The sequence below is a fragment of the Pungitius pungitius genome, chromosome 4, assembly GCF_949316345.1.
Source record: "Pungitius pungitius chromosome 4, fPunPun2.1, whole genome shotgun sequence".
NCBI lineage: Eukaryota > Metazoa > Chordata > Actinopteri > Perciformes > Gasterosteidae > Pungitius > Pungitius pungitius.
In genome coordinates, this window is record NC_084903.1 from 5,473,645 (window position 1) to 5,485,467 (window position 11,823).

The following is an 11,823-nucleotide window of genomic DNA, read 5'->3' on the forward strand; positions in this document are numbered from 1 at the left end:
TCATTTCTAGGCACAGCCTCATTGGCTTGTGTTGTCAGAACACAGAACAGGAGGTCCCTACCCGAGTAGCTGTGACCCAACAAGGGCAGACGCCTGTCGATGATGTGGAGCTGGCTCCAGCTGCAGGGATCCATCCCTAAACGCAGCGTTACACACATGGACCTGGGGAAGTGCCTTCACAGCTGCTTTTTGCCCAGGACTCCAGGCACCATCTTATATATACGTCATATTTAAATGAAAACATAAGCTGTGACTTGCTCTTCATAGCCTCTTTACTTTAGCACAAAGTATATTGGACCACTTAAAGCTCACTAGGGAATCAAGAAATCAATCATGAGAATAATGAATGAATGATCCCATTCGACAGCACGACGCAATTGACTCGCTGACGTAATCGTTTATATTCCATTTAATAAAATCCACTGCAGTGTAGAATTGCTTTACTCATTAGGAAATGTACAGTTTGAAACAGAAATAATGAGTTGATAGGTGTCTCTTGGATCCGCCACACGCCAGCACATTGACTATGAAATGTAAATGCAGACGTCTTAAAACAGACAGGAGCACCACACACACCAGAACCGGTGAGGTCATAGGTCATGTGTTAAGGGAACGTCCAGTGGGAAAAGGACCTTCTCCGCTGCATCACAGCTTGGACTGGTCCCTCTTCTCATGTGCGTGGGTTGCTGGTTTGGGGCTGACGAAGCGCCCCTCAGCTGTGTGAGGGCGGGGGCCCTGCTGCAGGGCCTGGTGCAGGTAGCCATTGTAGAAGTCAGCAGCGGTCAGCCTCTTCTTCAGCAGCACCGCTTTGAATCCCACCCAGCCGTCCTGAAACACGCAACACATGCTGCCGTCAGGCTGCGCACACACACACGGCTCTTATGCCATCACATTTCATACCCAGTAGTGTCAGCAAGCCGTATTGCTTCAATAAGTAACGGGGGAGTAGAGGGGAAGTGTTGATGAATACTGTGTATACATGGGTCAGCCCTCATCAGGAGGAGGCTCCCCAGGAAAGGACTCCAATGGCCCCCTGCTGACGTTCTCACATCATCTAGAAAGTCCCCCTGGAGCCTTTGTGACAGAACAGGTTCAGCCTCCTTGAAGGTTCTTCTCAAATGAGTCGCTGTATGTAGGTTCCTGCTTTGCTTGTGTTATAAAATGGCTGAAGGCCACATATTCTAAAGAGTAGTAACTCTGCTGCCATAAGCTAATGATCATCATGTCCACTGACCTTACAGCAGACAGCCAGAGTGTTGGACTCCTTCTGGTAGCTCAGTGTCCCCGGCACCGGTTTCCTCTTTGGATCTGCAGACGGGGGGTAGTGATGAGTGACAGCAGGCAGACACACACACACACACACACCTCAAGGCCCCCACAGGGGGGGGGACAGCCACGGGCTCTGAAAACCCTTTACACCATGTCAATCTCCATGTCATCCTCTCTCATTACAGACACATTGTGTCCCTTTTCTGAAACCACAACAGTCTTTACATTCAGTAAAGATTCAGTCTAATGTTGACAAACTTACCCAATAATGAAATGTGACATTTCCCTACAAAATCCAGGAGTTTGATGGTCCTGCCCATCCACGTGGTCCTCAGCGGTATCTGTTGGCAGAGAGGCGGATGAGCATGGTGATGTCACACAGGCTCTTTCTGATCCTCCCACAGCAGCAGGCCTTCTTACCCGCGATCCGATGGCCCGATACAGGCGGTCCACATGCTCACACGTCTGCTCCTCCCACTGCAGCCAGCTCATGGACGCGCTGATCTTCGGGGCTTTTGAGAAATACCAATGTGATGCATTTTGCCAAAAAACATGAAGTTTGCAGGTACGTATATTGTGACTTCCTTACCAAATGTTGCGCCTGTTGGGCTTTGCTGCCTTTTGAGTACCAGCCTCTCAGGCAGCGTTCTGAACGTGTCAAGCAGCTGCAAGGAAGGATGCAAGTGAAACAAAAGGAGACTGAAGGAAAGTAAGTAGGCATTGGTTAACTACGCATGTTCCAACGCCTCACCAGATGTGCTCCCTTAGTGGCAAGGAGGGCTCCAAGCTCATCAGCGGTACAGTTCCCAGGGACCTCATGGAGCTCCTGGTTGAGAATGGGGCCCACATCAAACCTGGGATGTGGAGACACAACGCCCTTTGACATACTGTGACACTCAACACTTGTTGAACTCGGCCTTCCTCCCTCGGTTTACCTGTGAGGGCGGATCTGGATGATAGTGACCCCCGTCATTGTGTCTCCGTGCAGGATGGTGTGGAAGATGGGGGCTGGCCCTCGCCACCGAGGCAGCAGGCTGGGGTGAACATTCAACACGCCACTGCAATGACACACACACACACACACACACACACAGTGGTTACATGCCATGCTGAGGGTGGATTAGACAGTGTGGGATTAGTGGAGCCAAGGGCCCCTTCTGTTGTTCCTACACAGACACAATGTTATTAACTCTAAACATTATACATCTTGGGTTCATCTCCCCCAGGCTGTCTTCCTCTCACCTTGGCCCACAGTACACAGTGTAGGAGAACAAACAGCATATGTGGGCTGCTAGCTCGCTAATACATTAGACACGCCAAGTCATGCTATTATCATTGTTATAAACCTTCATGTGCAGCGAGCAGTGACATCATTGACATCTCTTTAATGTGAATTAAAACCATTATGTCTTCTCTGTGGTTTATCAATAATGAAATAAAGATTTAAGTTGTGTGTAAATAATACTGGTCCTAAAGTTGTGAACTTCCATGTTTTGTTGGCTTGACCTTCTGACCTCTTCTCAGACTCAAATGACATCACAAGTGTGGGACCCCAAAGTAAGAACCGTGTTGCTCGTGCATGGGCAGGTGAGACATTCAGCTGCAGTGTCTCCTGAGGACAAAGGGACAGGAACAATGCTTACTGTGGAAACTTGTTAATCAGCCCCTCGTGGAGTAGACAGCCGAACGACACCACCACGCCGACGTCGAAGCGACCTTCTACATTGTCGGGGGGCCAGCTGTGGACCGCTAGCTGCTTCTGGTGAGCGAACCGCTTCACCGGGACGTCACCAGACAACGTGACAACCTCAAGGGACTCCACGATCCCGTCACGGCTGCTCCTACGGTGACACCACGGAGGATGTTGGTATACGCCGCTTCATGGCGTCACATTGGCATGTAGCAGCTTCCGGTGTACAGTTACGTAACGTTACCTGCTAGACGTGAGCAGCTTCAGAGATTCCACGGCAAACTGGTCCGAGCCAAAGAACAGGAGCCTCCAGGGGGGGCCCGGTGAGGACGAGAGTCCGCGGGACAGCCGCCGCAGCGGGCGCGGCCAGCAGCGCCGGCAGAGGGAGCCGGAGGCCCACATAGTAACGCGGCTGGGGCCCCGGCTGTAAATATCATGTCCGTGTCAGTGGAGACTTTAGGGAAGCTTCTGTGGCTGTGTTCGATTCTCCCTAAATGTATCGACAAAGGACGCCGCCATGTTTTCCCTTCAACTTCTTCTTCTGTTCGTTTAAAGTGGTTGAAGGTGCACAGCGCCCTCTACTGTCCAGGAGGGTGATGTTACATCTTTTCATCAGTATAGTTTGTTGTCATGAATTTATAGTACATGGAAGATGATTCCTGAAATTTCAGTGTGCTTTCCAAGCCTTACTGTCTTAATAGCTGTCACAAAACTAGCTGCAGTAGTCTAGTTTGGAGACTTTACCTACTTCCTGGTCCAGGGTGACCTGAGCCAGCCCTAACGATAAATCTAACCTGAGCCAGTCTTAACTATTTGATAGTGCCTCGATGATAGAGCCTGGATGATAGAGCTTTATAATAGAGCTTTATGATAGAGCCTGGATGATAGAGCTTTATGATAGAGCTTCATAATGGAGCTTTATGATGGAGCCTGGATGATAGAGCCTGGATGATAGAGCTTCATAATGGAGCTTTATGATCCTGGATGATAGAGCCTGGGTGATAGAGCTTTATAATAGAGCTTTATGATAGAGCCTGGATGATAGAGCGTTATGATAGAGCTTCATAATGGAGCTTTATGATGGAGCCTGGATGATAGAGCCTGGATGATAGAGCTTCATAATGGAGCTTTATGATCCTGGATGATAGAGCCTGGGTGATAGAGCTTTATAATAGAGCTTTATGATAGAGCCTCTATGATAGAGCCTGGATGATAGAGCGTTCAGCTTTTTTTTGCTGCTTCAGCCCTGACATCAGATGGGTAATTACATCCTGTGCTAATAATGTCTCCTAAATTTGGTTCTCCAGGTCAAGTGCAGAGTAAGAAGTGTATAGAGGAGGTGCTCCACTTCGCCTATGAGGAGAATCTGTTCGTCACGGCGGATGAGGTAACTTCTAATGCCAGCAGACACCTTTTAAACTCTTCATCCCTCACCGTAAATTCACACTGTGCACTTTCTGAGGCAGGTTGTTTTTTCTTAAAGTCAAATCAGCAGAGATCAAATCCAAAGAACTGGTTTTAACCCATTAAATTAAACTTAATTTGCCTAAAAGCTTAGACAGCATGCCTGTGCAGCCTAAAACATCAATGGATGATCAATAGCAGTGAGTGTGAGTAAGTCAATGGAGGCTGACCTCCTGTGAGGAGACGGATGTCTCACTGGAATGACTGTGACTCGCTAAAGAGCAAGCCCTAACCCTAAACCTAACCCAGCCCCACTTATAGACCTAACCTGAGATGTGACATTTAGTTTATATTTTTAAATATAACGCAAGTTTATAAAGCCGCAACAGTAATGTTTACAACTCTATATAAAGTAATCAATATCTCCACAGACTACACCAAGAAAGCTTTTTCTTTTTAAATAAAGTTTTCTAAACTTGAACTTGTTTGTTTAAAAAAATCCAGACTCGTCACATGCACTGAACTGAAGACATATCTGTAAAGCAGTATGAGCAAAACTATCTACATGGAAAAATACCAGTGAAACAAAATATACCATACGTATATAGTGATGCATGTTAACCAACCCTTTATTTTATTCAAGGCAATAGCAAATCAAACAGAACATACGTTTGAGGATCATTGGAGCTGCCCTTACAGACAAGCACCAACCAATGAGAGCATGGCACGGCACACCTTACTGTGTGTGCTTTCATTCAGGGACAATTGTCCCGGCAGGTAAAAAAAAAAAAAACTCAGCAGAAGGCACAATATTTCTGTAACATAAGTTCTGAAAAAACAGTCAACTTAATTTAACTGTTAACAAAAATACAAACATGACAAGCGCTATGTGAAGCAGCATCAGTCTGGCTGCACTGACGCTCTGGAGATCTGAGGCTCCTCTTCGGAGTACTCTTCAAGGAACCTCAGGTGGAATCCCTTCAGCTGCTCCAAGAGAACTTGTAGCTTTTCTGGGCTCGGCAGGATGGTCATTCTTAAGAAACAAAACACATACATGCGGTAAGAACAAAATACACAGAGGCTCTAAATGGTTTTATTCAAGGCTTTGCTCTCCTGGCAGGTTTTGGAGCTTCAGGCCCCATATGTGCACCTTTCTTGTTGCGCCTAGGGGGCTGGATCTGACGGCCTTAAAAGTGACGTAAACTTTGCTCGACCTGTGTCATGGCAGGTGGGAGGGGCTTGTTGGTCTGTGCTTAGCGTCTCCTGTCCTCATCCCCCTGTGTGTAGACCGTCCTCAAAGTTATGTCTGCCGGCCCTCTTCCCCCGAACAGCAGGGTGCTGAGGCTCAGCGCCCCGCTACATGCACGCCTGATTTCCCCTGCTTTGGGTTTGGCCTGAGCCCCCCGTGCCTGAGGGGCAGTCGGACCGTAGAAGACTTAAGCTTTAATAAATGAACATCATGGTGGTTTTAAGGAAGTCCATAAACTCAGTAATAAATCAGTGAGGATTCTCCCCAACAGGAGGAGTCGTCCCCTGGTGGTCAGCACAGAGAATGCACGTCTTAAGACGGATCTGCCTCACTGTCAGAACCAGAGGTTGTCTCCAGGTGGAAGAGGGCTCTGGGTTGGCTCGTGTCCATTACATGCCTGGGGAGGGACAGCTAGGACCGTATCCCAGCGGAGATGTTGAGGGATTATTCAAAGGCATTCTGTTATTTTACAGAAGTTTAAAATACATAGTGGCAGGCTTACAGCACCATGTATTTTAACATCATGTGCAGATGAGTTTTTCTATCATGCTGTTCTCAGGGTGGCACTATAGCAACGGACACTTTAATAATATTCCTGTGTTACCACAGATGATGGCGCCCCTGATGGCCCTAAAAATGTACTCATGACAAGCTGCATATTGAATGTGGACCTGAGGATCACACCGTACGTTCAGAAAAACACAGAGTACCAGAAGGAGGTCCTGTGACTCTTAAAAAACAGCCTTTTAAAGCTTCAAGTTGAGATGATATTGAATAAAATGTCCAACCTGAAGTGAAAGGTGCCCTCTCTCTGGCCGAAGCCAGACCCAGGGACCACACAGATGCCCGTTTCCTCCAGCAGTCTGAGACAGTACAGCATGTCGGGGGCCATCGATAGGGACTGAAATAACAGACAAAACCATGACTCCATCTGTCCAACGGTACAGATCTCACATTCATACATATGATGGTACATATCTCAATTCCCTCCTCAGAGGACTTGAAGGAACAGACCTGAGCTTCCTGAATTGCTCGTGGTGGGATGAAGATCTGAGGGAAGGCATACATGGCTCCTTGGACCGGGTTGCATTTGATCCCAGGCACAGAGTTCAGGAATTGCTCCGTGAGCTTGGCCTTGTGAGCCAGGACGTCAAGGACTGAGCTCTTCTCCTGGACACCCACACAAGGGAACACGTTGGTGTGGCACTCAGCACAGATCCAAGAGACCAGACGTTTACAGGGCACTCAGAGGGAGACCCGACTTAAGGCGTACATCTGGTAAAGGATGGCCCCCCCTCCCCCTCCATCTGGTGTGAGAGATAAGTACACTGTATTCCCCAAGGCCATTTGAATAGTATGGCACAAGCCCATCCAGCCACAAGCACACATCCGCAGAGCTTACTCTGAGCTGCTTCCATATGTTTAATGAAAGAGAACCATTAGCTTCTGGCGCTGGTACTCGTGTTGTATCCTAATAAATCACCTTTACGCCCACAAGGAGCTTTGAACATGGACCAGGGCTTCATGCAAACATTTGGCAGAACTACACGTTATCCTGAATAAGAGAATTCTAATCTTTACTACTTTATTATAATATATAGTAAGTTATGGGTGTTTTGACCATGGCATCACACACACACACACCTTGGTAAACTGAGCATAGGAGGGCTCATGCTCTTTGGGGGGGTTAACAATGACGTCCATCGCTGCCTGTCCGGGGACTGGGGGGCACAGGCGGACAGACAGTAGTTTGACCAGCTGGGCCTCCACCTGCGGATCCATGTTCAACACCTCCATGTAGCCCCCACGGAAACCACACCTAAAGGGGACAGTATTGGTACCCAGGAATGAGCTGTATATACATGGAAATGTGTGTGTGTGTGCGTGTGCGTGTGTGTGTTACTTACTCTCCGGTGTAGCCCTTGGAGGTGGAGTGGAAAGACACCAGCTCCACACTGTTAAAGTACTCTGGGCCCATCTCATAGAGGACCTTCTTAAAGGAGTGGAACTGGCAGTCAGGCGAGTACACGTTGTCCTGGTAAACCTGTGAAAACACAGCATGATGAAGCACATGTCACAGCAGGGTACACACACACTTACTGAATCTCTTTAGCGAGTCACAGTCATTCCAGTGAGACATCAGTCTCCTCACAGGAGGTCAGCCTCCATTGACTTACTCACACTCACTGCTATTGATCATCCATTGATGGACATTTTAACTGTTTTAGGCTGCACAGGCATGCTGTCTAAGCTTTTAGGCTAATGAAGTTTATAATGGATTAAAACCAGTTCTTTGGATTTGATCTCTGCTGATTTGACTTTAAGAAAAAACAACCTGCCTCTGAAAGTGCACAGTGTGAATTTACGGTGAGGGATGAGGAGTTTAAAAGGTGTCTGCTGGCATTAGAAGTTACCTCATCCGCCATGACGAACAGATTCTCCTCATAGGCGAAGTGGAGCACCTCCTCTATACACTTCTTACTCTGCACTTGACCTGGAGAACCAAATTTAGGAGACATTATTAGCACACGATGTAATTACCCATCTGATGTCAGGCCTAAAGCAGCACAAAAAAACAACAAACGTCAGGCATGCGTGGTCTGCGGGAGCTAACGGAACACATCCATGCATTCTAACAGACACATTTCATTTCATTCAACAGCAACCCATGAACATGAAGAAGAAGCCACTGAACTGTCAGCTTAGTAATACAGTTTAGCTTATTTATGAAGTTATGTTAAATTTGTATAAAATGTCATAGCAGACAAGAAGTTAGCTGAACGCTCTATCATCCAGGCTCTGTCATAAAGCTCTATCATCCAGGCACTATCATAAAGCTCAATCATAAAGCTCTATCATCCAGGCTCTGTCATAAAGCTCTATCATCAAGGCCCTATCATAAAGCTCAATCATAAAGCTCTATCATCCAGGCTCTGTCATAAAGCTCTATCATCAAGGCCCTATCATAAAGCTCTATCATCAAGGCTCTATCATAAAGCTCTATCATCCAGGCACTATCATAAAGCTCTATCATCAAGGCCCTATCATAAAGCTCTATCATCAAGGCCCTATCATAAAGCTCTATCATCAAGGCTCTATCATAAAGCTCTATCATAAAGCTCAATCATCAAGGCTCTATCATAAAGCTCTATCATCGAGGCTCTATCATCGAGGCTCTATCATAAAGCTCTATCATCAAAGCTCTATCATCCAGGCTCTATCATCAAGGCTCTATCATCCAGGCTCTATCATCAAAGCTCTATCATCCAGGCTCTATCATCAAAGCTCTATCATACAGGCTCTATCATCGAGGCACTATCAAATAAAAACTTGAAGAAAAACATTTTCACGCAGGGCAGTTCCACACTGATGCAAATACGTGTGAGCTTACAGCAGCCGGGCAGAGATCACCAGACTCACTACTACCCCCCCTGAAGTCATAAACCTAGGGGAAGTACTGAAGAGGGTCTATTATAAAGGTTGTATAAACATACACTGCATGTATATATAAATATAATGTGGAATCTTGACTGTGAGACACAGTATCTGTTATCCTCCTTGGGTCTTATCCTACCAGTGGGGTTCCCAGGGTTGATGATGCAGAGGACACGCGGATGGCACTGCTGTTTAGCTGCCAGGTAAGCTCGCTGCAGTTCCTCAATGTCCAACGCCCAGCAGTTGTCCTCATCCAGGTAGTAGTTGATGTGGACTGCATCTAACTCCGATATGGCGGCTGAGTAGAGCGGGTACTGAGGGATTGGGATCATTACGCCCGTCCTGGAGGGGCCCTGACCTGATACGATCAGCTTCAGGATGCTCTGGATTGACAGAGAGGGTTCATTTATTTGCAGAAGCTGCTCCCCACTATCCGACCGACTAACCCAAACAAAACTACCCCCCCCCCCCCCACCTGCACATCTCCACAAAAAGTCTAATGAAGCCAGGAAGTCACCCCCCACCCCCCCCCAATTACTGGTTGGTCAGTTCCCTGCCTTCTCCCTTCCTACCATGATGCCATCGCTGGCCCCTGTGGTGAGGTAGATGTTGTTCCAATCAGAAGGGACACCCTGGTCTCTGTGTGTGATGTAATCAGCAACATCTCGTCGGACACACGGCAGCCCCTGGCTGGCACTGTACGAGCCTGAAGAGGGGACACGTCGTGAGGGTTTCAACACGCCAGTACAACTGAAATATACACCCTCTATGCCATTTAATGCACAATGCACAATAAACAAATAAACACACATACATCTATAATTTGTGATGATAGTAAGTTATGGGTGTTTTGACCATGGCAACACCACACACACACACACACACACACACACACACACACACACACACACACACACACACACACACACACACCTATGCTCTGTCCACCACAGTCCTGGAGAATGTGCTGGGCTCGTTGCTTGGCGTCATCAGGAAATACCGGACTGCTCAGAAGTTCTGGGCAACAACACAGCGCCACCACCTGCAGAGAGGAGGAGCGTAAAGGACGAAGGACGAAGGACAGGAGGACGTGTCAACAGGGTGTCTTGTAACTCGATGCATCAGATCAGCTAGTCAGCATTTAGAGGAAGATGCACACACCCACACATTACTCAGGTTACACAATGACATTGGTTGGCTGCTCACCTGACGGAGGAAAGTGATTGGCTGCTGGCCCATAGCGTGGGCATCACCAATGTTGGCCTTGATGACATCAGTGAAAGACAGTTTCTCTCCCTGGGGAGACAAGACAAAAATACCATTTTGAACTCAAGTGGAGGAAAAAAAAACCGTCCCCGTTGCCATGGTTGCCATAGGAGGCACTGTGTGCACAGAGAGCCTCCTATCATCCGGATGGTGGATAGGTAACAAAAGAGCACGAGCTGCCACATCAGAGGATGATGCAACTTCTCTCCCGCAGAAGAGTCGATCCCTCGGGCGAAAACATGTCAAATGTAACACTTGTGTTAACCCCCCCCCTCCCCCCCACCCCGGATCAGTGGCGTGAAGTTGCTCCTAACCTGCTGCAGCCGCCTCTCGATGTCTCCCGCCTTGATGACGATGGGTCCTCTCACGGCGTACTCCACCGCCTTCACCTGCGGGTTTAGGGTGCCCATGGTCAAGGACTTCTCCCGCATCCGGGCCGGCGCTCCCGTCTTCACGGAAGCTTCCACCGTGCCGAACCGCTTTGTCCCGGCGGGCCGCTGTGAGGAGCCCGCCGCCTCACACGGAGCCTGCCGCCCGAGAGAGGAGGCGGCCCGCCGCGCCACGTGTTTAACAAGATGCATGTTCATCCAGTCCCCGGTTAACGTCGACGGTCTACCGGCGGTGCAGCCATTACTGTGTGGGTGACGCGCGCACGCACGAAACGCGCGTTCACGCTGACTCTATTGCTCCTCCCGTGGCCGCGTCAAGATGAAACACCCAACCGACGCTCCACGAGGCCGCCAATCAACACGCGTGTGGTTTTAGATCAAACTTGATTTCCCACGATTCACTAGAAAACTAAACATGACACAACATGAAGACTGCAGCAACCCATCCAAGGAAGTGCATCAGATCACATGGATCTGTACATATACACACACCCATCTTTATATATATATATGGACTTTATATACATATATATCTTTTACTATATATATATATATACTACATACATATATGTATTATATTGCATTCTGTGTTACAGAAGTATATTTGATGATTGGGGCACTATAAGGATACAATAGAATACGAAGATTAAGTAAAATAAGATAAACCTATACATAGCAAAATAAAAACAATATAAACAGATAAGTACGTTAAAACACATACAGTATGTACTGTATGCCCACATGTTTCCATGGGGAGAGAAACCGTGTGATACTGTGTTCTGGTGGGACGTCTTGGTCCTGATGGACCGAGGGATGGGGCTCTAAGGGTTTGTGTTTGGGGGAGAGGGATCGGCCTCAGAGTCCTGGAGCGACTTCAGATTGCAGGTGATCATCCTCTCTGCAGAGCGGGTGACACGCTGTACGCATGGATTTTTTTATATAAACAAGAATAGGTTTTATATTTGGAACTGTTGAGTATTAAATATAATCATGCACGCTCACGCTAGACTGCAATTACACTTGAACAATAATGTAATAATAATAATGAGTGGAGGCCGTGTATGACCCGGAGCACACAAATAAGTTGATAAAAAGGCTGCATGCACTCTCAGGGTCACGTC

At 47.7% G+C, this 11,823-nt stretch overlaps 2 protein-coding genes across 2 annotated transcripts; both read right to left on the minus strand.

Moving 5' to 3' along the window:
* Positions 1-394: 394 nt before the first annotated feature.
* On the minus strand, positions 395-3,515 carry mtfmt (mitochondrial methionyl-tRNA formyltransferase). The gene is made up of 9 exons (XM_037456783.2): positions 3,204-3,515; positions 2,913-3,110; positions 2,205-2,327; positions 2,021-2,123; positions 1,859-1,934; positions 1,690-1,781; positions 1,532-1,610; positions 1,235-1,308; positions 395-828 (listed from the first exon to the last, which is right to left on the minus strand). Exons 1-9 carry the CDS (start codon positions 3,359-3,361, stop codon positions 646-648), a joined length of 1,086 nt encoding a protein of 361 aa, XP_037312680.2. The 5' UTR covers positions 3,362-3,515; the 3' UTR covers positions 395-645.
* Positions 3,516-4,968: 1,453 nt separating this feature from the next.
* gpt2 (glutamic pyruvate transaminase (alanine aminotransferase) 2) lies at positions 4,969-11,045 on the minus strand. The gene is made up of 11 exons (XM_037483089.2): positions 10,628-11,045; positions 10,254-10,343; positions 9,981-10,089; positions 9,620-9,753; positions 9,187-9,430; positions 8,027-8,106; positions 7,520-7,656; positions 7,257-7,431; positions 6,627-6,782; positions 6,401-6,513; positions 4,969-5,396 (listed from the first exon to the last, which is right to left on the minus strand). Exons 1-11 carry the CDS (start codon positions 10,898-10,900, stop codon positions 5,264-5,266), a joined length of 1,644 nt encoding a protein of 547 aa, XP_037338986.2. The 5' UTR covers positions 10,901-11,045; the 3' UTR covers positions 4,969-5,263.
* Between the last annotated feature and the right edge of the window lie 778 nt (positions 11,046-11,823).

Coding starts and splice junctions, on each gene's coding strand:
- mtfmt (XM_037456783.2), bottom strand. CDS start 3,361: ATGTGGGCCTCCGGCTCCCTCTGCCGGCGCTGCTGGCCGCGCCCGCTG. Junction 1,935..2,020: donor CCACTAAGGGAGCACATCTG/GTGAGGCGTTGG, acceptor CCTTCCTTGCAG/CTGCTTGACACGTTCAGAAC. Junction 829..1,234: donor CTCTGGCTGTCTGCTGTAAG/GTCAGTGGACAT, acceptor TGCGTGTTTCAG/GACGGCTGGGTGGGATTCAA.
- gpt2 (XM_037483089.2), bottom strand. CDS start 10,900: ATGAACATGCATCTTGTTAAACACGTGGCGCGGCGGGCCGCCTCCTCT. Junction 8,107..9,186: donor CAACCCTGGGAACCCCACTG/GTAGGATAAGAC, acceptor TTGGTTCTCCAG/GTCAAGTGCAGAGTAAGAAG. Junction 6,514..6,626: donor GAGCAATTCAGGAAGCTCAG/GTCTGTTCCTTC, acceptor CTGTTATTTCAG/TCCCTATCGATGGCCCCCGA.